Genomic DNA, 27,863 nt, shown 5'->3' on the forward strand with positions numbered 1-27,863 from the left:
AAATGTGATTGTGACGGTTTCATGAAGTCAAAAAATACAGTACAAAAACTTGCTCTGATCTAACAAAAAATCCTGTTTAGGTAATTGCTCCTAGAATAAATATTATTTCCATGAGTCTTTTCAGAATAAATCTACAAAATGGTTTAGGCACCACTGTGCTAACAGACAAACATGATCAAATAAAAGCTTGACTGAGGACTTGTTGTTTGTGGCAGTGACATACAGGGAACAAAGTGATTGAGGAAAACAACATGCATATATAAGCAGCATGTGAATTTGCTTTGGTAGGTTAGGGTCACAAATATGTTCATTGTCATTCAGTAAGTTGATCACAAGCTGTACGCAAAAGTACAATGAGGCATCTTTATAAAATGGCATAGTCTGTTTAAGGCAACTAGTGGTTTTAGATAGAAATCTTACCTTAGTTAACCACTGACATTTCACTCTTGTCACTTTAGCTGCACAGTTAATACTTGGAACGCTTTGTTTTATGTAGCATATGTAGCATACCATTTCACTACTCCAAAGATTACCAACATGCCAAGTGTATACGTACAAAAGAACAACGATACTCTGAAAGCATTTTGTGACAGTTAAAACATTGAGAGGCAGAGGAACTGAATGGCAGTCTTTGTAGTGTTGAACCCTGTGTTACTGAAAACAAGAATCAGTGGTAGGAGGCAACAGGAGACCTGATGACCCACTGTGGCATCAGTTTTTCTTCATCTCAGCTGCTTGCCGTCCATTGAGTTAAAGGGAAAAGTGATTGTAGACGCCTGTGCCTTCTTCTCTCATTTGGCTTCTTTAGATTGACGTGAGTGTTCATGAACTGAAGGAACCAGACGGTCTGTCGTTCTACTGATCCTCTCCTTTCATTTACCCAGTTCTATGCAGTTTTGTCATCCTGAGTATTTCTTCCTGTCCTCTGACTCTGAGGATCTCCTAGCCCATTAGCAAATTAACATGCTAGGTGGTGCCAGACTTGACTGAGGATTAGAAAGGTTGAGTAAAGTTTTACAGAAGTATGCAAATCAGCAGGCTGAAGAGAGGAGACTGATCCAGTTCCATCATATGAACTCTGACCAGGTCCATTGATGAGGGAATAAAAACATGATCACCATGTTCTTAAAAGGGCCAGCTGACCTGGAAACAACTGATTTGGTCATTGGCTAGAAGCTAGTGGATCAGTGGCACACACTGTGGTCCTCATCAGGAACCTTGTGACTAGTGCTCTATGTCGTTAATGTCGTGGTCTATGTCATACTTCTCACAGAACTTGCTCGTGAAGGGCAGGCAGGTGAGATGCTCCAGCCAGTGCCAGTTAATCGGGTAAATATAAAACCAAACGATGAGGGAGGAGAACAGCCCGATGTAGGCCAACATCGAGACGAAAATGAGGATACGTTTCCGATACATGTCGAAAGTTCCAAAGGTGACGTAGGGCAGGAAGGCGAAGGAGAGCAGCATACCGCTGAGGAAACCGAAGATGTGGGCGATGTTGTCGATCCACGGCAGGAGGCCGCACAGAAAGAGGAAGAGGACAATGCACAACAGTTTGGTAAAGGCCTTCCACGGCTTCTCCAGCATCTGCCAGCCTTGAAACAGCTCGACAAACAGGCAAGCTAGGAGACCAAACTGAGACCCAGCTGGACCCACCTGGAGGGAGAGAGCCAAATAATTACATTTAAAACAACTATAACAAAGGAAGGCCAATTGTTTCTAGTCCCGACAAGAAGCTGAAAGACCCACTTACATAGAAAACAAACTGTCTTCAGAGGACTTACAGCACATGTATGACTGAGCACAGGGCAGATGCATTACACACATCATCTCTGCTGTGTACCGGAGATAAAATGCATACATCCTGCTTACTGGTTACTCAGGGCTTTTGGATGACCTTTATGTTACTTGTCAGCATTGTTGTTCAATTATGTACACTTCAAATTTGTATTCTGAACACTGAGCACCTACTTTCCTTACTTAGTAGATAATAAGGGGTCATACATGGAGCCAATACATATCAGATCTGAGTTATCAACTCCCTGCAGCAAAGCATGACTACACTTCCGGTGTGTTAATGTTGTTTTCATACTGCCACAGAGAAATATAGTGAGGTTTGGAGGACAGATTTACATGATTTGTATCTTGCAAAATGCAAATGGGGTGGTAGCCTGGTTCCACACATCTCCAATTCATTTAGTGATGAGTGATGATGAGAAGTGAAAGGAAAGTGGCAAATTCAGTCTGATTATCAGGCTCATAAAGTGGACCAATGTGTTGTAAGTAAGACAGATTTAACTGATTCCTTTTGGACAACAAAAGATGTTGATAGTAAAGCAGAGATATCTCATCAATTACATCGTGAACCAGTCTGTCTAACTGCTGGGTCTTTGATAAAGAAGTTCATGTTTACAGATGAAGACTTTATTGCACGCACTCGCTTTTAATTTTAGAACTAGTTCTACAGTATGAGCCCTGGGTCAGGCAGTAAAGGTGAGCAGATTAGAGTGACGTCAGGGCTGAGTTTGGAGGCTTGGCCTGGTCAGAGGCAGATGGCTAATCTGTGAAGACATTAAACTTCTGCTAAACAGAGAAGAGCATGGCACAGCACTCCACCCACACACCCCAGACACGCAGGCTGACACGTTCCTAACACGCTTATCGCCACTCACCATTGGCTGAGATGGAAGATACTGAAACATAAAGAGGGGGTAGTAATTGGGGTGGGGGGTGGGGGCACCACTGCTTATCTACTCCACTAATGATTTACTGCTGGACATGAACTGGAATGTTAGTTCAGGATGTTTGTATTATCCATTATATTACTGATACAGTTAAGTAAATGTTCCCAGACTGGATGACTGTGCTCATCTTAATTCCTCTTGGAGGTCACACATGTATAATCTGCATTTACGCTTCACAGAAGTGGAGTCATAAAGATCTGAAAACAAAACTCAAACAGTGAAAGTCTTGGGCCTGCAGTGATATAGACTTTATTAATACATTCTGGCATGAAAAGTTTAACAAAGTCTCTGACCTTGACTGTAACCAAGAGACGTGTGACTCATGACATCAAATGACATTCAATCAAATGCTGATTTAAGAGCTAATGAAACAGACTTTAACTTTTCTTTGTCTCTCTATAAAGTTTTAGGAGCAGACAGACAGAGTTTATGTACTTTATAGATCTGCTTTACCTGTGTGAATTATTATTATTCCAGTTATGGCTGTTGTTTGACTCATTTATACCCAAGCCACAGGGTCTCACTAACTCAACAGTTAAAGGATAATCCACTTAAACCGCCTCTTTAAGTGGCTTGACTGCCCTGTGTTGTGGCACGCATGTGCTTCCTCCGGTTATTCCTGGTGTGTGAAGACCTGTGAGCCGGTTTGTGAGCCGGTCAGCACTTAGGAGAGCTGGACAGGGAGATTTCTGGCTCTAATGTCAAGGTTCGTCACACTCTGAGCCACCTCATGTCACACTATGCAAATATCAGATGGGAGCAACTGGGGTCAACTTATGAAGAAGATAACAGATGTCTCAATGACGTCAAGACATACATACAGAAGCCACACATTTCATTAATTATCTGTCATATGTAAATACAGAAATTATTTGTTTAAGTTAAGTGTAGGTGATACAATATCTAACGTGTCATTGCTAAGGTGTTTTACTCATCCATCAAAACTGTACATTATATGAAAGACCAACTGCTGTGCCACGATGAATCTTTTGTGTGTAGACTAGGAGCGCCATCAGACAAATCCAGTCTTTGCAACAATTGTCTTTGTTTAAAAGAAAAAATGTAATCCCATCCTAAGTACTGTAGCAGTGGCCTTTGCTAACCCGCACAATGGCATTAGGCTAATCTCTTAAAGGAGAAAGTGGGCTTTACCGACACAATGAGGAGAACAGACGTGCCAATAAAAAAGTAGGTAATCCAGACTGTGTTCTTTTCACATGCCAAGTAATTTGCTCAGATCAACAGGTTGTTTTGTGCAAACATTACACTATGAATTAGAAAACTTCATACTTCTTTGAGAGTAGACTTACAGGTCAGAGGCATTGTTACAGCTAATAAATATTTACATTAAATATCAGTGGACTTCCTGGTGTGTACTTGTATTTCCTCCCATGTATGTACAGTATAGGAACCTACTGTCACTTACAAAGGGAGAACAGACAGAAAAGTGAACAACATTAACTGGTAGGAATGTTTCAAAAGCATGTGCAGACATCACCTAAGATAGTAATTAGCTGCAGTTGACTCAGCAGACACTCACACACACACACACTTAATCTTGTATATCAAGAGGATTACTTCAGCTTTCCATCAGCACATCCGACAGGACATCACAGGGTGGATTAACTATAGTAATGTCCAAATAAAACATATCCCGTAGGTGTGAACACGGGGCATGTGTCAGCATAAATTAGTCAAACACACCAAGGTGACAACTGAACATATCCAAGGTAGCTTTTATCACCTTTTTATCTTTTTGCCATATAATCAACAAGTTCTCATTTGTCTCCCACAAGCACATCTTTTTTTAAAAGGAAATAACTGGTTTCCCCCAAAATATCAAGTACTCAGTCTGTCAAAGGCACATGCAGGTAGCTCTCATCTAATGTGCTGATATACCAATGTCATAGTTTTTGGTACTGTCTGTCTGCTGAAGTTTGGGATGCTACAGGTGTCAATTTTTGACTCTTTGTTCATTTGATCTATTTGTCACTTCCAATGTATATTTTGGCGCATGCACACGCTGTGAGAGTCTAGCGAGAGTTTCAGCTCCTTCTCTCTGGACACAGGTTTACAGTTCCAACGTGGAGAACAAAAGGATATAAATATAGTTTTGTTCCAGCAGGCAGATGAATAAGTTCTGGCATTTTTTAACTGATTGATTTTAACTAATTTTATGGACTCATTATTTTTGTGCAGTCTTAATGTTTTTTACTGAGGACTGGACAGTAAGGATTGGTTTAGTAAGGACTGTCATTGTCTGAATCGCCTGGAAAATGGGTGTTAAAGATGGATGATGTGCATTGTCTTTAAATGTGTCTATGTATGAGGACTCATTCACTGCAAACCAAATCTACCTATGGGTACAAACAAAGTAACATGAACATGAATCTTATTTAAAATGAGTTAAAAGCAAGAGACACAAAACTACAGTCAGCCTAAAAACTATGGTCTTTAAGCTGCTTCAAGTATATCAATGTTTATATATATATATATATATATATATATATATATATATATCTTAGTGTTATGTTGTTGCCTAAAACCAACAACATTTGATGATCGGTGAACTTGATGACACTGTTGGATGACACTGTTCTCTTCACAGGACTGACTCAGCTACAGTTAAGTGGTCTCATAAGGTGTTGTCAGCTTGAGCTCTGTTTCTCCAGTCACTTACACAGTTAACACCATGAGGTTTCCTGTGCCCCTCTAGACCTCTCTAGATGGGGTAGTCAAGTCTGCTCTAATAATCCCTGGCAGGAGAAACTCCCCTCCAGTAAGTGAGTTAAGGTAAGCTGAGCTAAGCCACTGGGCGAGAGCAGCAGAGAGACAAACTACAGTCACAATGGAAATATATAAATAGTTTAAATGTTTTTACATCTCTATCAGCATTTTGTAACATCATCAAAAACTGCTGCAGCATATTCACATCAGCTGTAGCAGCTAATAGGTGTAAATAAAGTGGTGACTCAGGAGAAGGGAAAAGAACAACGCATCAGGTACAACAGCCTGACAGTTTGAGGAGGCTGTCAGCTTAGGGTCCTTAATTAAATCAAGGAATATTAAGATTTTAGAGAGCAGGAGCTCAGGTCTGTATCGCACATGTCACTCACAGCTTAACACCCCAGACATTTGACCAGCTCACAGATCAGCATGACGTGTGTATTTGACTGTGTGTGTGTGCATATGTGCATGCATCAAGTGTGAGTGCTTACTGTAAGTAATAGAAATAAATCAGCTTTCCTGGCAATCCTCACAAAGGTCACTGTAACGCAATCTTGTTGCTAACACAAAACTCTAACCTCATCTGTACGAAAAACTGTTGATTTCAACCTTTTAACCTTTTCAGACACTTAATATACATGTAGTAGAAAACAAAAAATATCTAGATGGTTGTTTGTAAATGTGCCTAATTACTGTCTCAATTACGACAAATTCTGTGTGCATACTGTACTGAATGTGTGTTTGTAGCTGTGCATATGCAGAGCTGTACTCATGAAGTTGCTGTAAATGTGTAGTGCATGCCACTGTCTCACACATGGGGTTTTTTCTTCTTTGATCAAAATTTTCAAAACAATTTCTATAATAACATAATTAAATTAAAAAAAGATAATAATAATCACTTTTATTGTGTTAAAATACTTATTATATGAAGCCAGGAGTTTCTGCAATCACATTACTAGAATGACACAGAATTTTGGAATTATTGTATGCATATAAACACAGCCAAATATTCGATGTCTAACTTAATCCAACTTTTTTGTTAATTTCTGGAAACACACACACTACTACTATAGTTCAGATTTGTAGCCTAACTGAACAGGTATCACAGACTGTCAGATTGTTTATCCTTGAAGACATATTTATAGAAATTAACAATACTGAAAAGCGAAAGCGAGTGTTGTATAATCACATTCAGGGCTGTATACATTGTGTTTCTGCTCTGTCTTTTTAAGAATGATCTTCACAGAGGAGGAAATGTCCAGACTCTCAGTCGGTCTACTACTCCCAGACTTTCTAACAGTGTATTCATGCTGCTCCACTTTCTAGATGATGTGGCCAACAAATTATGCATGCATCCCTTTGTTAGTGTGTACGTCGGTGTGTGCAAGTATTCATGTGAATAGCTCACCTCAGCTCTGTAGGGCAGGAACAGGGAAGAGGCGAGGTTTCCTGTGATGCCACTCAGGATGTAAATGATGGAGATACGGACCCAACCAGCCAGCTTCTCCAGGTCTCTCAGTATGGTCATCTGGAACACCACTGACACCACACAGTGTAAAAGCCTGCAAACACACACACACACACACAGTCTAAAAATGACATATCTGTACAGTCTGCTGGTATTTCAGCCACTGCATTTTATATCACATATGCATTTTTGCACACACTGCAAATATTTGCATAGTTGTCATTAAGCTCTCTTGGCCTGTTTGTTTGCTTGAGGGATTTCCCATGTGCCTGGTATTAGCACCAAGTATTACAGTAGTCGTGTGAGTGAACAGCTCATGAGCATTGGGGCCTCACTTAAAAATATTTCATTAGGTTTGAATCCTGAAAGATGCTGACATAATGAAACCCACACTTTGTAATCATTCATAGCAAACAACTGAAACAGCTCACTGACTCAGCATTATAATGTTCACAGCATATTAAAGATTGTCTCAGTGGCTACATCTATGCTTCAGTGGCTGACTGAGCTGAAACAGCTCATTTATATCTCATGGCAACCTGAGACCATGAGACAAGAAACAAACAAGCAACAAACAATAAATAAATAAATTAATTAATTAATTAAGAGACCCATCTTAATTTGTCCAGAAATATTTACTTAGAGATTCAATCTTTGTCTAAGGATGCTTGTGAGGGGTGTGGTGTGTACCCAGCATGGAGGAAGAGAGACAGCCAGAAACGGTAGAACTGATCTGGAACGTCAGGGTTAAGGAAGGGCAACAAGCCGCACACATCATCCAGACAGTGGACCTGTGCAAGAGTTGTGCATGAGGTCAGAAATATACCAACACACCAACACACACACGCACACACAGAACATGTGCACACACACTACCTGTGAGCAGAGTGTGGCATCTTCATGGAAGTAACCATGCATGAAAGTGCAATACTCCCTGGTGGTGATCTCACATCTACAGGAGGACAAACAAAATGCAATTAAAAATTTTCTCCAGATGACAAAGCAATGATATGGCAGCTCAGCAAGCACATGAATAAAAAAATGGAACAGTGGATCAAGGTGATATCTGCAGGCCTTGAATCCAGTAAACAACAAATAGCAACAAGCGCATCAGCCCATGTGTCTCACCTGCCCTTAGTTCCTATGCAGCATGGTCGTCCCTTGATGTTACAGTCCATGTGTCTGTAACCTGTGTGGTTCCACTTCTTGGGATATGTACACACCTGGAGAAGGACATGTAATGAACAATAACAGTCATACAATAAATCTTATCTTATGTAGATCTGAGACATGCAGAGCAGCATAGAAAAACAATATTCTGTGGAATTAAATAAGTGGGTGCTGGTGTAGAAAATGAATTCCCCTCACCGGCCACTGGGTGATGTCGTCTGGCCATGTATGAGGCTCTGCAGATGGCAGGCTCTTCACACACTCTGGTCACAACATGCAACACAGGAGAGCACAGGAACGTTTGAAAAGATTTACTTGGTATTTTTATGTTTTTTTAGATGTGCTCTACATGTCATGTGGCACAGTAATCACATACTGCACATATTCTCACCTGGGATCCTGGTGACAGACAGAACCAGAGGACCTGCTGATGCTGTCCACAGGCTCATTGTTCCATTTAATAAACGTGGCCAGTGTCTCCTGCATGCACAGTTATTTTAGGATTCAGTTGTAGGATTTACTTCATAGGATCACATAGCAATTAAGTAAACAGATTGGTATTCACTATGTAAATGCAGGATGCAGCATTTGGAACACTACCAAAAAATACACAGTAAGTAAACAACTTAAAAATATCTTTGTTACATTTAAAACTTGCTTAATGCAGAATTGGTGTCAAATTGAGGAACTGCAGTTTTCAGTGTGTATCTATGAAAAGTGAATCATGGTAAAAAATAAATAAATAAAATGTGAGGAATTATGCAAAGAATGTGTGTTGTGAGTAATTAGCATGACTGTACAGGCAATTATAAGCTTACAGATCATAAACTCACGTCTCAGTATGTGTTAAGAAGTGTATGCTGCTTCTGCTCTGGCTATAGATGTGTGAAACATGAAGCACTCGTTTTTTAAATTAAAGTTGCAACTGCATGTGCGCATTCATTGAATGCCACTTTGCCTCAGTTCCCAGTGTGCTAAGCATGAAAGTGCATGATAACCAAACGTACGGAGCAATCATTGCTGTGGGTCTGCACACATCCAGAGTTGTCATTCTGAACACAGCAGCCAGACTCTCTCTCCAGGTCTTTGGCCCTCTGGATCAGACTCACTATCTGCTTGTCCTGACGGATGCATGGTGAGAACTTGGCCCCTAAGTGGATCAGGTCCTCCTGTAAAGGTAGGACATTTCTGTAAAGATATACAAGCAGGCAACCCACACAAAACTCAAATCCATTTTTTTTTTACAGGCATCAAGTATTTCTGCCTTTTAACAAATTGTAAATATGTGTTCATGCAGCTTGACTCTTCTTTTGTGTTCCAGAAAATAAAGAAACCTCAGGGTTCAGCTTAAAATACTGATACTTGACATTTAATTTTAATAACTTTTTCATCTTAAACAAAAATTATCTGCTTGACACGATTTGCTGACTTGTTTGACTGATTTAACCTACTAAACATAGCAGATTCACACATAAAACAGTGTGGGCCAAGAGGAGGGTTAGAGCTTAGTGAGAGCAGCAGTATGTGGCAGGAAATGCACCAAGTGATAATGTGAGAAACTCATCAGCTAAAAACTGTAGAGTAAAATGAGAAACCTTCATTTATCTATGATAGTGTTTTACAATTTGATCGCAGCAGATCATTTTATGGAGCTGTTCAGATTTATATATCAAGACAAACATCTAATGTAAGTGTAAATCTAAGTGGACAGTAAGACAAATACAGTGTAATACATGAGCTAAACTGAGACCAGCAAACAGACTCACAGAGCTGGGACCAATCCAGAAGTTCTCTTGCTGGATATACTTGACACTCTCATAAATGCCTTTGTTCTTCAGCACCTACAGAGGGCGATAGAGTGACACAGTTGGCAATGTAACGACAAAAGTACTGAAACATTCACTCATTGGAGTGTTAACTGATGAATTCAGAGTAAAATATGATTAAAAAATAAAGAAATAAAAATCTACATTTTGTCTTTTTAATGCATCTTTTTGTTTAGTGCATGTGTTTACTCAGATAAAAAATGACATCACTTAAAAACTGACTCTAATATTTAATGCTCTCAACCATGTACTAACTGAGAAGATGTAAGTGCATCAAAATGGCATTGCTTTGTAGTAATGCTCAGTTTCAAAAGAAGCAATAAGCAGCGATTTCGACACTACCGATGGCAGGGTCTTTATGAGGTAAACCTGTTTTTTTCCCTCTTAATGAACAGAGATTTTTCCACCAATTATTTTGTGTGAATAGAGTTATAGTTTAGACCTTCACTCACCAGTTCAGATGTAGAATGTTGTGCAAACCCCACAGGGGCAAAACCATATGTGCAACAGGCCAGTAGTGTGATTACTACATGGACAAATGTGATCCAGTAGGTAAAGTAAGGCCTAAAAACAAGAAACAACAGACAAAAAAATAATAAGTCAAGTAAAATAGGTGAACGGTCAGTCATTGTATTATACATCACATTACAGTGGAGAAAAATTGCTTCAGTCAAACAAATCTGCCTAAAACTCTTACTGTTCTACAGATTACTATAGCTTGTGTGACACTTTTTGTTGTTAAAACTGCCCATAAAATAAAATTAAATGAAACAGTGAAGCAGCTGATTTCACTGGTTAGTTTTCTCTCTCCCTGACTGAGGTCAACAAGTCAATCATTTCAATGAATTTACAGTGAATTATTCAGTAGTAGGTCAGTGAACATTAGCATTTTCTCATTCCCAACCTGTGGCTGTGGAAGTCGTCCAGCTGCTTCTGGACGTTGCTGCTGAGGCTGCGTCGGTAGTGCCGGTTCAGCCACTTCCCCACAACTCCCATGCCGTACTGACGCTTATGTTTGTCAAATGCAAAGTGCTTAACTTGGGAGGCGATGCGACCCCCGCGACGAGGATGGCTCTTTTCGGGCACTACTATTGGCGTCCTGGGCGTCCGAGATACGTCCTTACTACAATTAGGAGGAAGACAGACAGGTAGGGGGAGAAATGGAAAAGAGGGGGATGTGGCACGAGTGGTGGACAGTGATGAGACAAATAAAAAAAGTAGAAAGAGAATGGAGAAGAAAAAGTTAAAAAAGTTTTTTTTTAAAAAGCATGTAAGCATTAATTGTCAGTTCTGCTTTTGTTAGTCTATATTTAGGTGTTTCAGTGACCTTTCAGTTTTTGGTTGTGTATTTACTCACAGGCTTGGGAACTTCTGGTCAGGCTGCTCACATGTAGCCGCTGACATGGGAGGAGATTCAAATACATCATCAGCCATTGAGTACAACTCATCATGGGCATCGACCTATGCGGCAGTGGTTAATTTAGGTCACAGAGAAAGAGGAAGAAAAAAGGGAAGAGCAGTAATTAATGAGCAGGCCAGGCTTCACATGTGTTTAAACAACAGGTTCCTGTTTATCTAGTATACACATAGTAGACATATAGGGACATCAGTGTCCAAGTACAATCTGTCAAAACATTCTTATGTTTAAATGACTACTTAGATATGCATGCTTCCAATTTGCAACCTTTGCTATATTGATTTTGCCTTCTTTCAAGCAAAAACTGACTATGATTGAATAGTGGAAGAAAATTATGTTGAGAGATGAGAATATATATGCCAAGGTACAGAGAGCACTGCTGCTGACCTGGCGTGTCACAACATGTTGTATATGTTTAGAGACAAAGAAGGAAGGAAGTAAAGATTAAAAAAAGAAAGAAAGTTGCTGCTGAAGAAGGGTGGCTGATAAGAGAGGCAGATAAGCAGTGAAAAGTGTAAAAGTTGTGAGTAGTCTGACTGTTGACCCACTCAGGAAGAGGAAGGGAGATTAAAAAAAAAAAGGCCAAAAAAAGGTGAGGCAAAGAGAGAAATTGTTGCGAATGCTTTCAACAGGAAGATTAAGACAGTGCCTGCTGACCTTGCTGAAGAAGAGTGACTCAGATGCATCTGCAGAGTCCACTGTGTCCTCATCCATCCAGCTGGGCCTGGCAAAGCTCCTCCTGGGGAAACTGCGGCCTGTCTGGGAGCCTGCCAAACCACTACGACCCTGGACACATAACATAAAATAAATGATTTCACACATGCATAATGTTTCTTAGATCAGTTTCTTAGAAATAAGAAAACAATGCTAAAAACACTGAAAGGCATATTATGCACTCATAGCTTTTCTTTTGTTTTATTCAAAGAATAACATGACTCAGTTCCCTTGATAATCATCTTGCATACACACAAACAGGCTTTCTGGTACCCCTACACACCCTCAGCAAGTTGGATGCAGCTCGGATGCTCATGCGGGCGACGGACTCCCTCTTGCGCCTGGGGAAACGGCTGTACCCGGAGCGCTGGCTGGTGAAAGAGCTGAGTGACGTGACCCCCGGGGTGATGGGAACCCCCTGAGCGGCGTGTGGCGTCCTGGGGGAGCGACTGTCCACTTCATCTGGGCAACGGAAGGCTCTTCCTCGTGCCAGGGGATCCACAATCTACCAAAAACAGTAATTAAAGTCAGTCTGACATAAACATGAACCTACCTGTTCCAGGTAGTGAGCATACAGAGAAGTGATAGATCACATGAACATTTCTGATACTCATGTGTATAGTAAGAGAAAAAAAAAAATCAATGCTGCTAATTGGAAGTTTTCATCACTGATTACAAGAGCAAACAGATGTGATCAAAAAAGTGAGTGAAGTGAGCAAAAGATAAAAAACAAAAGAAAAGCTAAATGCTGGATGATGAGTAGATGAGTAGAGCTGTCTGACATGGACTGAGAGGAGTGCCATGATTCATCTGGGACACAGATGGTCTGCGTCTGTCACTGTACAGCACTCTGCTTTACTAAAGCCAGACACATTTTCTCCTCAGTATTTCTCTCTGCTCCTATCCTCTCAGAGAAGTCTCTGTGTCAGAACATTAAACCATACAGGTGGAAAAAGAGTTCATACTTGGCTGGCTGTGAAATTGAGTGGAAATGTGAATTCTTAGTGGACAGACCTCATGACATAGAGCTTGCTGTGTCTCATCTTATTTCTTTCTGCTGTCTGTTTCCATGGTAGGATATTTTGGCCTATTCATGCAGTAGAATAAAATCTCAATCAGGAGGTGAATGAATGTGAGGATTAGGAAGCGTAGTAATAACTGTACGCTTTTGTTCACAGTACCTTGGGCATCCTGTGTGCAGCTGGTGAGTCCAGGCTCTGGTCGATGCTGGTGGCTGTGTCAGGCTCCCTATACTGGGCCTTCAGCTTGCCATAACGCTGGCTGCAGTGGCGCAGGCTCTTCCTGTGCCATACCTGCTGCTTGGTCTCACAGTCTTCTCCCACACCAAACCACTGGGCTGTATTCCTATAGGTACAGAAAGAAGAGAGTGGCCTCAGTATCACATAAGATACAGTCAGCAGCAAGCAGAATAATGTGTGCAGCAGTTTTTTTATTTAACAATGTGAGAAATTGTGCTATGTCAGAAGACAATGAGCTTAACACAGTGATGGTGAATTGCATTTCAGCTGTGAGATGTCAAACTGGCCAACATGTTCACAAAACAAGATGCTGAATATCACTGAATACTGCACAGATATAAATTCAATTTTTATCTCTATATTCAACAGAGAGTCCCTTTGGATATATTACTGAATGCTGACAATAAAGGGTCCTTGATTAGAGGCAGATTTTTTTGGTGAATGGACTGTGGGGAACAGTGTCTGCACTTTTTGACTCTTTAGGGTGAATGGCCTGCAGGGAACAGCACTTTCTTGTATTATAAAGTTTGAAGAAGAGTGCTTTGCAGCTTGTTTTTTTCTTTTCATGGGTTCATGACCTACGCATCCACTGTAGGTCTCTAATTAAAAACTGTCTGATTTAACTCTAACTAGCAACCTGAATGTTAAGCAACATGGACAAAAACAATAATACACATGACTTTTTACCTGCGGATGCTTTGAGAGAGCGATGTTTGTCTACCAAACTTTGCCCTTCTGTCTCTGGCTAAGCCGCCTCCATCTCCGGCTCCAGTCATGCTCTCCGACACAGAACCTGGTGCTTGACCACTCTCACTTTTTTTCAGGGATGGTCGCAGTGGCTGATCAGAGGAAAGGTGAAATAATGTTTCATTATAGTAACTGTTGTGGTAAAATAAATATGAATGGTGGGACAGTACTACGTAGTGGACTACAATACTACTATTACCAGAATAAAACACAATTAATTAGGACCCTTTAGAACTTGAAGAACATCTCAGATGAAATTACTATCAATTTATAAGACTCTTAAGAAAGTAATTAGGCAATTATTGTGATGACTGCAATAATCAAGATCACAGGTAAGACTAAGTTCCAGTACTGAGATATTTGATTAAGTGCACATTTAATGTCCACACAGTTGTGTTCAGTCAATATTTTGTGTGGTTGGGTATTGCTAAAAGGGTCAGAAAAAAATAAAACATTTCAGTGTTCCTCTGTTAAGTAAAGTGATTCCACTGAGAATCCATCATCTTAACCTGCAGTGACTCTGCAGTTGTAAAGGCTAATGGTCTTGACAAGTAATGACTTTATGCATTGTAGTCGGTCTCAGATCAATGCAAAAAATAAAAAATATGGGTATTGTGTTGTATCATGTAGTCCATGCATGCCATGCAGACAGGCTAAATACACAAAGCAGCTCCTCCACTAAATGCAGCAACTGACAATAACAACACAAGACCTTGAAAAATGTCCTCATTCTTTGATGCATTAGGTTTTACAAATAATAAAACCTGAATTTGTGATGACAACATTTTTAAATGTGCATGTGGTAGTTTCATTTTTTTTTTTCATTTACTACAGTGCATGATGCAGCAAAGCACTTTTAAATTTAATATTATTCAAATATGTCGAGGAGATGGAAATACCACAGTTAGTGGGGTGAATTTTCGGGCCTCTTCCTGCTGTTTCCTCTTTTCTGTCTTTTTCTGTACAACAAAGCTACAGTACATGCCTGAGTTCACACTATATGTGCATGTTTATTACACTAGTTGCTCTTTAGGAACAGTTTACAGCTATAGCATGCTCAATTAAACTCTGACTCCCTACTACTTTGTGTAGCTGAAATGCCATCGTTTGTGTTCTAAGCATGGGGCCCACAGGGGGGAAATGTATGGCCTTGTGCCCATAAACTGCAAGACAGCTGTCCAAAATGCCGCCCTGCCCGAGCAAATGGCAAATTCAGAGGCACAGAGGGATACCATGCTACCCCATTAATGCGTTTTACACCCTTCTGATCTTTTAAAAATATAGTACTGCCCCAAATCTTTTTTTTACTTCTCTTGTATAAGCAAAGTCAAATGATTAGAGGGCATGACATCTTCCAAAGTATCTATAATAATAAGGATATTATAAGGATGTTAGGTAATATCAAAAGCTTTTCTGCAAGTCCCTATAATCATTGCTGAGCATGGTTTTATCCAATTCAACCCTCTGACTGTGTTTTAAATCAATTAATTAACTGATTTGAACCTCAGTTTTGAGCCACATACTAAAGCATGATTAGGTCATGTTTTTAGACCCCTGCAACACTGAAAAATGACATACAGCCTACATTTATATGAAACAGATTGAATCAAGCTTTGTTCTCTCTTTGCTCCTTTCTAACACAATACCTGATTGCTGTTGTGCAACGTGCTTAATGTACTTGTAAAAACTTAAATTAACTTTAATTAAACTTCGCATGGGAAAGTAGTTAACGCCGGCACTGTAAGAGGATGTGGTCATCTATTAAAATGACAATTGACCCTAAGAGGCCAGGTACTGAAGGACAGGTCGGGTCAAAATGGTCAGCTTACCCGTTTTTCAGGGTCGTGGGACATTGTAGCCTCAGGTGGAGGGATGGCTATTACAAGGCTGGGCGGCTTCTTGCTCTTTAGACGGCTATCTGATTGACCTCCGTTTGGAGGAGGCTCCTTCTCCTCCTGTGATGCCATCCTGTCAGAGTGCTGGAGGTGAGAAAATCATAAGCATGTAATTAGAACATTTATGTCATGTAAGATTGTTCTACACAATTATCATACTTAGGTACAGTGCTGCTGTGAGAAAGAAAGACAAAAATGGAACCAGATTACAGTAAACAGATTTTACCTGGCCTTTCAAATTCCAGCTACCTTTAAACATTTACATCAATTATCACATCACATGCTTCCATCAATACAAATGCATTAATCAGGTACAAACAAGACAAGGCAAAATTGGCAGTAAACAAAAACTGTGACTATAATATATGATATAGATAATGCTTATAATGATGATGGCAGATGATATTAAACATTTCTACAGAAAAAAATATAAAACTAATTATTATCTCCCTAACACTGCTACAACATGTAGCTAATTTTTACTGGTGAATGCATGTTGACATTGTGGAACTAATGCTTTGCCAAAAGTAGCCAACATCACTGGTGCAGGGTGAAAATATATCTTATCTCACAAGACAGAAAATCTGTGGAACCACCTTCTTCCTTTACAGCCTCAACAATAACTCAAAAAGGAAACTATTACAGTCTATCCAAACAAACAGTTTCCTTTAGCTGGAACTGGATCTCCTCCAATTCAATCTGCTTAAAAAATATCTTTGCCAACTTCCCTTACTTTTTGATTACCAATTTCTTAAGTGATCCTTAGAAGGCTCTGCAGATGAGAAATGGCATCACATTGAGGACAGCAAACTTGTCATGCCTGCCACGAAGGGCTTCCATAATGGACTCTAACTAATGTAATAACTGTATAAAGGAAGAGGTGGAGGAGAAAAGGAAACAGATGCCCCTCTGTGATTTGAAGCACTGCAAATATGTTCCTAAAGATATCAATAAACAAGCACACAAATATTTAAATAAAATATATTTCTGTCTCTGATAATGAACTGAAAGTGGTAACAACACTGCAAACATGGTTAAAGATTTGAGTTAATTATTTTTTTATACATATAAATTTCAAACTTAATTTGAAAGTGTCATGTAACTATTTATTTACTAGAGACCTGGATTGGGCAATATATATATCGAATGTGTATGGCATCTGTGATTTTATATTGTTATAGTTTATTATGATGCATTTTCTGGAAATCTATTTTGGAAATCATTCATTGACAAAATAAGCAGATGGACATGTATGCCTTTGCCTAATCCAGTGAGTTAAACACCTGCCAAACCAACATTATCACACTGATGCAAAAATGATGTACTTACAGTGCCAAAAGCAGCCCTACTGCAGAATTACCAATCACAGAGAGACATTACAGGTATAGGTATCAATAAACTTTATATAATTATGTAATATATAGTGTCATACAGTGCGACCCATTCCAACCTGTGACTTTAAAATAGTTCAAGGAAACTGGTTAGCTAGCTAAAAATCAGAAGTCAATACTGCAGGACCTAATGTAAATACTTGAAACACTAATGAAAAAGCAACTGATACACCAGCTGTTAAGCTGTTGGGAATGACACCCGATGACATCAGATGACAGCGATCAATAGCGCTCTCCAATCATCATACACCCTCAAGGTGGTTAGTAATCCATATCCTTTCCCCTCCTCTGCTTGAACTGAAAACAGCCATGCACTTCTTTCTGCTGACTGCATGTAATAATGGTGATCTAGTGGTTGAAGATTGTTCTACGTCTGCATTCATTAGAAGTTGTTCTGAATGAGATCATCAGCTAATGTCTAAAGCACACTGTGCACATAATGACTTAAAACAAAAACCCTCAGTAGCAGTGGGTTGACTCCTATTGAGATCACTGTGTCTTACAGTCAGTGTTTACAAACAACACATCATATTTAGTGAACCACATCACGTGTGCACACACTGTACACTTTGGACCTCACAAACAACACATTAATCACATCCACAGTCTTCTTATTGAGTTGATATAATAACTCATTAGCTGTCTCTTCGTCTGCTCAGGGACAGAATAATATTGTCAGACTTACTTATCTCCGTCTTCCAGTCTACCAATCACAGTCAACAGCAGAGCAACCAGCCAGTCTATTCCTGGAGCTCCGATTGTCTTGTAGCATTACAGTATTTCCAGAAAAATCAAAGGCATTGCAGACATAAACCTATAATGTCACAAGCCTTGGCCAACACATCCATTATGTCATTACGGTCAGAAAGCCTTGAAGTTGTCCAGGAGTTGTGGTTTAAAAAAATCAATGCGAGACCCTGGGTGTCTGCAGCAGGAATGGTAGCAGCAGAGAAATCTGACACCACCTCAGTCAATAGCCTAGTTTCCACTACGGAGCCAACACACGGTTAGACAGGGCTTTACATATAGTCTGTGTCACTTACTTTGCCCCCCCCCCCCCAAATTTCAATAATAACTTTACTGTAACAGGGAGGTAACTTTCACTTTTATCCAACCTTGTTTTCAATTAAGTGAGTTCAAGTTTGGGCAGAAAGCATGATTCAGTCCTCTTGAGACAGAGAGGAGGCTACTGGCAATCTAACCTGTGGTTTAGCGGTGTAGTGGGTAGAGCCTGGATCTCATCCACTTAGATAATGAAATAGCTTAGAATTTGGCTAATGGATAGAGTGCTCAAGCGGCGGAGAGACTGCTGCTGACCACAGTCTATCAATGTAGACTGGCAGTTGTTAGGATCAACAGAAGGAAGCTAATGGGGACAGACTGCAGAGTATATTCTCCAGAGGGAAGATAACAGTGAGATATACAAGCCTATGTGAGGCTTGTATATCTTGTATATCTCACTGAACCAGGGACAGCAAATATCTTATATTTTGCCAACGAGTAAATATACAGATACTTAACTCAAGCGAATCTCTAAGTTACACATAATGTAAAATTATATCACTTTGACATTCTAAGAGTTATTCACAATGAAATGAGGGTCATGATGTAGAGCATGGGTCTTTAACTACAGATCCAGCCCACAGGAACCTCAACAGGTTTACAATTTATTGTTAAATCCAGCCAACAACTTACTTTATTTTTCAGAATTTGCTTTTTTACCCAGTCTTAAACTTGAGATTTAGAAAAACCTCATTTAATATGTACCAAGTACACCTAATTGTACAGTTTCAACATAAAGAAGCATCTGACACCAAAGAAAGGGAAAGCTGGAGCACAGACAGTTTTGAACAAATTTATTGTTGAAAATATTTTAAAAAAGAAAACCCAGTGAGTGTTAAAGCAGCACCACTACACGTAAGACAGTTTACTAAGATTTACTGTGATCTGCTCAGTGACCACATCGGTTAGGAGAGAAATTAGACAAAAAAGATAAAAGGGTTTCCTCAACAGTGCAGGTTAGGGATAATGGGCCATTTTTACCAATTATATGCAGCGAGCCTGTTCTGACAGATTGATAATATCTTGAATGAATGAAACTGTTATTTTTTATTGAATCCATTGCCATGATTTTCCTCAGCTGTGTCTAGAAATTATGGCATGTAAGCTAGCAGCAGCACCATATGGGCATGTTTGCTAAATAAACATAGATAATTTCTAATCATTAACCATCTGTGCACTGTCTCTCATACCACTAACCACATATAGCCAACATGAAATTTAACTTTCAAATGTAACAAATGGATTTTGGAGTTATATACAGTAATCGTCATGCTTCAGTTGTGTTTCTATAACCATGGATGGAATGACAAGAAATGAAAAATCAAACCAAGTCAAGTTTAAGCTTGGTAGTAAGACGAGGGAAAGCTACAAAAGCCCTGTTAGCTTGTAGGAAAAAAGGGAAGACCTCAGGAGACACAATTCGGCGATTCCTCAACCTCAGATGTGGGGGGTGAATTTGTTGACTCACTCAGTGTGGTCACAGATACTAGAGTCACATGTCAGAGCAACGAAGAAGCGGTGGCATCATCCATAGCTAATGTCATCACATGACATGGTACAACAAGTGTCCTTCATGTCTACGCCTCTCTGTGGTCTAATAATTCACTGGTTCAACTGAACAGCTTCTCAGTTGACCATTAGTCAGCAGGACTGTACAGTACAGTATGTGTGTGTATGTGTTAGCTACCTCCACCCCCCTTGTGTTTGGGGAAATCACGTGTTCCTCTGAGAGTGTGTCACCATGGTTCAGTCTCTTCTGCCCTGAGAATGTGTCACTGTGTTTGCTTGTGTGTATTCCCATTTGCCTGATGCTCGAGGTGGTGTTGTCACCCTTTAAACCCAAAGACAGGTTGAACTCTGCTTATTTGATCAGAGCTGTGTAGCTTTGGAAATATGCAACAGTCTGCAAATGCAGTCAATCTTAAATACCACCATACATAACCCGTGTGTAGGGGTGTGGGGAAGATATCATGTTTCATTTTCTGCCACACTCGCTCTACACAGCAGTTGACTGAGTTTATTTGGGCCAAGCACAGTTTAGGTGACTTACATTACGTGTAGGCTGCACTAGACAAACATGTTTTTCCAGACTTCACAAACTGGTTAACATGGCCGTTAGTGTGGTTGTGCTGTTTGACAATTAGCAAAATCTAAAAGTAATGATTGTGTAAAAACACAGGCTGATTGTGAAATTCAGTGATCAGTAATTACATAATAGATGTTATTGGATTCTAACTATTATTAATATGGGGCCTTTAGATAAAGCTGCAGTCGAAAATCTTCTCTATTTCAAATAAAACAAACACATGGGGGGGGGGGGGCATCAACTAAGTCTGCTTTAGAAGCAACCAAACCTTTGCTTGCTGTGTATTTTTGGCATTCCCTCACATCTGAGCCAGGGGAATGGTTGAGAAACTACACTATGCGCCTCCACAACAGTAAGAAGCATGCTGTTGCTGCTTACTGTGTGGTGTGTCTCACAGCACTGAAGTGTTGCGAATGCCAAGCTCAGTCTTTTTTTCCTGCTTTTCCATTTTAAGCATTTACGTGACTCGCCAGAGCAACCTGTAGTAAAATCTTTTCAAATCTACTTTAGGGATGGTGAAAGTAACCAATATTAAACAACTGCCAAGTGTTACCCCAGTGCCCTGTCACTGACCAGAGAATTCTTGAGACATGCTGTAAATAAGAGCTCAGGACAAAGACTTGTTTTCCTTACAATGGAGGGGAAATCTGAGCTGAGCTGGGGAGCTGTGAGGTGGGGATTTTTCATCATTACTTTAAGAGAAGCTATTGACTGAATATAGACAACTGGCCAACAGTATCTGTATCTGTACGCCAGGCAGACTGCAATTAATAGTCATAATCAATACTCAGACCCACTGAGCCAGGGTTTGATCCATCATTTCACTAAACTGTAGTCCACTCAAGCCATCAATATTGCCATTTATTGCTTGGTAAATCATCTCATTGTATGTAGTGTGATGTAAGTGAGGATTTAATTAGATTCACACCAGTGACAAGATGAAATTTACCAATTCTAATGTCAAATTTTCAAATGTTACACCTCAAATGTTCGTTTGGAAACACACAACAGGTGTGCTTAAATTTATCTATCAAAGCAGACCTTTTATGTGAACATGCCAGGAATCAGTAACCAGGGGAAAGGATAATTTGGTATATTTAGTTTTTATTATCGAACATTATAAAGACAATACTAACCTTGAGTCGGGTAGTAATCATTTACCATGTCATGGAAAAGTGTGGCCTGAACACTGGGTGATATTGCACAACAACATCCTTCCCTTTTATCACAGACTAACTGTGGCTTTGCTTATTCACGCTTTCTTCAACTTCAGCATTCATTAACATTTACCTCAAGATAACCATATTCTGTACACTGATACAATTCAGCACTGAATTAGTCATTTTGAGATTAACATTAACAACTTTGTCTTCTTACTTTGTAGGAGAAACAGCAGTTGCTGATGTTGGACTTATTCTGAAACTCTTGGAGGCTAAATGAGGAACTGACCTTCCGATAAACGTCTCATCACTTCTTCTTCTTAACATCCACCACGTTATATGTGCATCTTCCCTTGTAGATCCTGATAGGGACATATACAAAAACATATGCGACTGTTCACCACCAGTAACAATTTAAACGAGGACCATAAACTTTAAACTGCATTTATTCATGCACAGCTTTTCAAATGAGATGAATGTTATTAAGGTTTTAGTAATAAACATCCCCTAACTTTCATCATATGTTGAAAACACCATTAGAGCACATTCAAGCACGGACACAGTAATCCTAAAATACATTGAGACAGGACTTCACACATGCAGTTACTCAGAGGATTACAGAATAAGTGTGAATAAAATCACAAGGCGTCAGAGCATCAGGGATGAATAATAGTGAGAATTGTAATGATTTCATTAGTGTGACTAAGGACAGCAGTGAGGGGTGAACTAAGTATAAGTGATGATGTTCAGTGTGCGAACAACTACGTAAGTGGTAACAGTGTGTGAACTAGAATAGTAACAATGAAGAGATCTAGTGCATTTACAATCAAGACTGAAGACCTTACATTTAAGAATTTTGGTTAGACCTCAAGTACTGTTTCATTCAAGCAACTATAAATTCAGTCAAAAAAAGAGAAGAAAAAGTAAAAGTGAGGAATATATTTATGAGCCTGTCACATGACTTGTATGTCTGCTTGATGCTTACAAAATATGCTACTCTTGTCCAAACAGCCATGAAACTTATCATGAATATTCATTGTCTCCAGAGGATGATTTATGATGATAACCACCAACCCCCCGCCCACTCAGACTTCCTACGCTACTGTCAGGCCAAAATTTCCCCTGATTGACACTTCAGTCCACAGAGGATGAATCACAATGTTTTTCTTGACTCACTGACCCTTAATTTGGCACCATCATTAGTCCAAAATTTCCGATTCCTTTTCATTTTCAGTTTATGGTTCCTACTGTGATGTCAGTGTTTTATGACATGTACAAGCCACAGTGCAGTTATTTTAGCATTAACCTTTATAGTTCTCTTTTTTAAGGTCACCTCAGACAGAGGGCGACTCTGGAACAAGAGTTATGGGTAGAACTGGGACAGAGCCCCAGTTTTGTCTGATGGAGGTGCTGAACATATTAACTCATACATTCCCAGTTAGATTCTGAACATGTTAGTGGTCACATTAATTCCTCAATCACACCTGTTGATCACAAGGGTGTTGAATTAAAATTACACTGCTTGAAATTCAACCCAAAGAGCACTAAAATAAAATGGTCAAATCATTTCAAGTATGTAAAGCTCTATCCCAGTCAATGATATAATCTGGAGTATTTTGATTTTTTTAAAAGAAATCTAGCAAACAGCAATCCAACGTGGTGGTGTGATTCATAAGTAAATGCTGTTTATGAAAATTACATTTCTTTCCCATTTCCATGTTTGACAAATCAAGTTTCTGTAATGAATCCTATCCATCTAAACAAAACAGAGCTGTTGGACAAACTCCGAGCTGTAAATGGAAGACCAGAAAGGAGTTTGAAAGAGCCTTACAGTTTGTGGGCCAGCAGCCAGCTGAAGGCAGACTACCTTGAGAATGAGAAGGTCTTTACCAAGAGACTCACAACCTTTATGGTGGCGCTGAAATGACAAGCTGATAACTTCATACACACGTTTTCAAATGGTGGACAGTATTTCTAGTCTGCACTGTTGCTATGCGTGTTGGTTGTAGGGCCAGCAGGGGCTTATTCAGTTGAAGGCTATTGAAAGTGTAGGAGAGTGTGAGTTTCGGTGGTGGCTGTATGTTTGTGTGCCTCTAAACAGTCAGAGCGAAAATCGAAACTGCCCACTCATTCTTCTCTTCCAACCATAATATCTCTTGCTCATGACTCTCTAAACAAAACTTTGGTTCTTTACATAATCCCATTACCCCTCTTTGGCTGATAATAGCACTTTGGTGCCTCAAACAAATCAATAGCTCCATTTCAAAGCCATTTGAAGACAATGATTCAAGTTTACTATCGAGGCATTGTGTTTGAAAAGAACCTTGGCTTCAACCTAACCATTCCAGAAATGTTGCACCATTCTCCAAGAGCCAGCATGCCCAAACCCGCAAAACACTGAGCTACTATTACAAATACCTCAGCAACAGCCACGTTCCTGGTCCAAGAGTTCCTCGCAATCAACTCGTGTTTATACAGTGAGTCTATACATAAAACAAGGTATTACAACCCCAGTCGTTTTTCTCTCCGTCATTAGTGCAACAAGTGTGCGCAGACGTGTGCATGCTGAGATGTGTCACCCAAAACAGCGAACTTCTGAGGGTTTTGTCACAGAAATTCTTGTCAACTAGCCCAGCTTGGCTGTTAAAACTAGGATAGACAAAGTAGTGTACTGTCACAACTTAACTGTGGTGCCAGACAGAGCTCCAGTCAAGACATTTTGTCCCCTCCTGGATCTGGCAAGAAATGCAGAGGGAAATTAGCTTTTTTCAATGCCACAATAAATATGAATGGTCTGTATTACTCTGAGCTTTCTAGAGAAGTCGGAGTATCCGCAGAAATCCTGTTAAGGTTTATGAATCTCTGGGTTTCAAAGCATTTCCGGAGTGTCCCAATATTTTTGAGATAGCGTGTCATGCACTGTGGAACGAGGGTTGGCATGGGAGTGCAGGAAAAAAAATCCCAGCAGCCTAGCCAAGCAGCTCGATACTCCTGCTACTGAAGCTGGTTGTTATTATAATATATCTGGGCGTGTTGTGGGTTACCGGCTGAAAACAGATAAAATCGTGGAAGGAAAGCCTTCAGAGGGAAGTGATGAGAGGATTGAGAGGATGACACTTCGACAGGCTGAAATATACTAAATGCAAGAGGAAAAGCCGAGGGGCTTCCAACCTTCAAATTACAAGAATAGTGAAATTGGCTATGTTTTTTTATTTTATTTTATTTTTTGTTATGATGATGAGAAAATGGGCATTAGTGCGCTGTTAATGGGGAGGTAACAACAAAGAGACTGAAACCTCTGAGCAGATGCACTTCTGTTACTGCACTCACTACAACTTCTACCAGAAGAGGCAACAATCAATTTATTAAACCACTTCACAGTTTCCAGGGAGCTGTCAGGAAATCCATTAATGGCCCTGAAGATCAACAGACCCCACCTGGAAACCTCTAGAGAAATCTGCTACACCTGTTTATTTCTGGAAACATGAACATAAAGAACGTGACCTTGCCTGAAGTCATGACTGATCTTGCTTGCTGATTCTGGTTAAGCGCTAAACCTCCCTCTGAACTCTTGTTTCCTTACTGTAAACCCACTGATTTTCACTGGATCACCGTTGTCCTTGGTACAGTCCGTTAACTCACTGACAGGTGCACAGCTGGTGCATACCACATGCCAGTTCAACCATGCAGATGCAGCTGCTGCCTGCGTAGCTGCTCGTTGTACAACATGCACCCCGCTATCTACACTTCAACAACTTGTTTCCTCGTTTACTCACAGCTGCAGAGAGTCGGCGTGACGTGCTAATACAGACTGCCATGGAAAACGCCGCCAGATACCACTCCATTACACACTGATTCCTCTTGTTTACAGATACATGCACGTACAGTAGATAATACAATGGGTTGATTTTAACAGGGCACTGCATTTAAGTTTTGAATCAATCTATGAGGACTATGAAATATCGGCACGTGTCGGCAACATTAAGACTAATGCTGCTTCAGGCAAATAATCTGGCTGACATTTTGTTGTTTCTTATAAAAACTAACATAATAAATACTACAATATTGTGTGTAATTACAAGCTGAGTTCCAGAGCATGACTATTAAACATATTTGTTTATTAGTCATGAGTGTTCTCTTGAAGCAGTTACCTAAACATGACCTGCCGTGTTGAAACTGATGTTTCAGTTACCTCACAAGATGTGGCTGAATTCATTAGCAATGTCTTACTTGCACCTTCCCGTGTAGGAGTCCGTCTACAGTAACGACCACTCCTCCACTTATAATTCTAAAACTTTTTTTTTTTTTTAAATCTATGGGTTGAACGTGATTTTATACTTTTTATGGTGTGGTCTTGAATACTAGTTAATATCATAAGACAAAACACAACAGTAATGCTGCAATAATTGTTGCAGTGATCATTTTGCCCACACCGCCCACTGCTGTGAGGGCTTACTGTACTTTCTGCATAATTTTGGTATTAATCATATGTTGATGGAAGGAGTATAAACACGTCAGTTGTGGCTGAAACTTACGCACGCAGAATTTCATTTGAAAAAAAAAAAAAAAAAAAAAAAAGTACTGTAAAGCGAAAAGGCACCTGAACTCCCTGAGCACTACACCACTATTTTTATCCAACTGCAGCCCATCATTCAGCACATCTGCAATACCTGGTGACAAGTGGGTTAAACTGTGCTGAGTAACACTGACCTACATTTACTATAGTTTGGAAATTAACTGACAGCTCCATTCATCTGACAGGTTTCTGAAAGCTGGTGTTTTTAGTCACACTCCTACACATACTTCTGCCTCAGACCGAAGAGAAACATCTGATAAGGTTTTATCCTTAACAGACCTAACTGAGCACCCCTGGTAAACAAGACATGGTACAGAATTATGTAACTTTGTGCAGGAGGTGGAGAGGTAACTGTAAGAACAATGACACACATGAGCATGAACAATTATACTTACATGTTTGTATTTGCAGTAATATTTAAGCAGCAAATCAGTGGCTCATTGGGCTGTCTCTTATTTTTGTTACCACTGTGTATGACTGAAAAAACATGTGCTTTAAAGATAGGCTAGACCAGAAGGGAATCGCTTCACTTCTTTCTGATGAAAATGTAGTTTATTTCTGTCATATGTCAGACGAAAATATCAGTTTCAGTAATTGTCATTTCTCGCTAAATTCCAGGGAAACGCCGTTTGTGGACACTCCCTGCTTAAATACTTTGAAAAACACATGGGAGGGGTGTTACAGCAAATGAATTTGACGGCACATGGTGACTATAATTAACTTAACGTGGATAACAGAAGGGAATTTGAGATGAATAATGGTATTCGTATGGATTTGTCCCGGCGGGCAGAGCAACAAAGGGCTTGCCGGGGCATGCTTTCAGCGGCTCGTCTTTCCTTAGATGAAAACGGCCGTTGTAAGCTAACATTGCAACTGTTATTAGCTGTGGTGTTTGTCCTCTTTAAAAAGCTTTAACTCAACTGAGCTAACACCTACAAGTAAAATTTACTCTATCTGACTGCCAGTGCCTGTAATTTGGAGATATTCACCTGATTTAAAAAAAAAAAAAAAAAAAAAAAAAAAAAAAAAAAAAACTCGATAATGACCCATGTATCCAAACACTTTCAGTTAACTTTTAACGGCTTCAACGTTTCGCTAACAAATGTAACGTCTTAGGAGTCTGTTTCACTCACCTCCGAGAAGAAATAAGTGGCTTATTATTCATTGGCAGAGGGTAAATGTCCAAAGTGCTACGGTACTGTAGGCTACTGTCCACCAGTCTGTCGCTACTTCCCTCTTTCTCTCTTCCAACATCCTTGATTGAAGCTCCACGGAGGAGCGGGGGGCGGAGTTACTACTTATCTTACCCACTGAGGAGAGGAGCTGGACCCGGTCCAACCCGCAGATCCAACCCCTCCAGCTCCCGTGTCTGGAAACTACAGGGCAAAGAAGTGAAAACAGTGATAATATAGTACATATAGTATATATCTGTGTTTTAGAAAATGTACAAATGTAAATAGAGTTTTGACTAAATGCAAATTTGTACATTACTGTGCTTTGCTAAATAAAGCAGTGGACATTTAAGACAATTTATGTGGATTTTCCGCCACTAAAACTCAGTTGAGTGCCAATTAATGTAGCACTGAAACTTGTCCTTTTTTTTATTTATTTAAATTAATTT

General features: G+C 39.8%; 1 protein-coding gene across 1 annotated transcript; it reads right to left on the reverse strand.

Moving 5' to 3' along the window:
• LOC108875851 (inactive rhomboid protein 2-like) lies at positions 1-27,521 on the reverse strand. Its single transcript, XM_051070707.1, is given in 21 exon segments — positions 1-1,656; positions 6,880-7,033; positions 7,630-7,730; positions 7,816-7,891; positions 8,068-8,162; positions 8,308-8,352; positions 8,354-8,372; positions 8,501-8,589; positions 9,117-9,278; positions 9,876-9,950; positions 10,388-10,499; positions 10,840-11,058; positions 11,293-11,396; positions 12,010-12,138; positions 12,350-12,571; positions 13,248-13,431; positions 14,013-14,164; positions 15,902-16,051; positions 21,956-22,028; positions 24,353-24,401; positions 27,376-27,521. Coding segments are annotated over 18 exon segments (2,508 nt in total). The 5' UTR covers positions 16,040-16,051; positions 21,956-22,028; positions 24,353-24,401; positions 27,376-27,521; the 3' UTR covers positions 1-1,224.
• Between the last annotated feature and the right edge of the window lie 342 nt (positions 27,522-27,863).

This window comes from Lates calcarifer, linkage group LG5 (genome assembly GCF_001640805.2).
Source record: "Lates calcarifer isolate ASB-BC8 linkage group LG5, TLL_Latcal_v3, whole genome shotgun sequence".
In the NCBI taxonomy this organism is placed as follows: domain Eukaryota; kingdom Metazoa; phylum Chordata; class Actinopteri; family Centropomidae; genus Lates; species Lates calcarifer.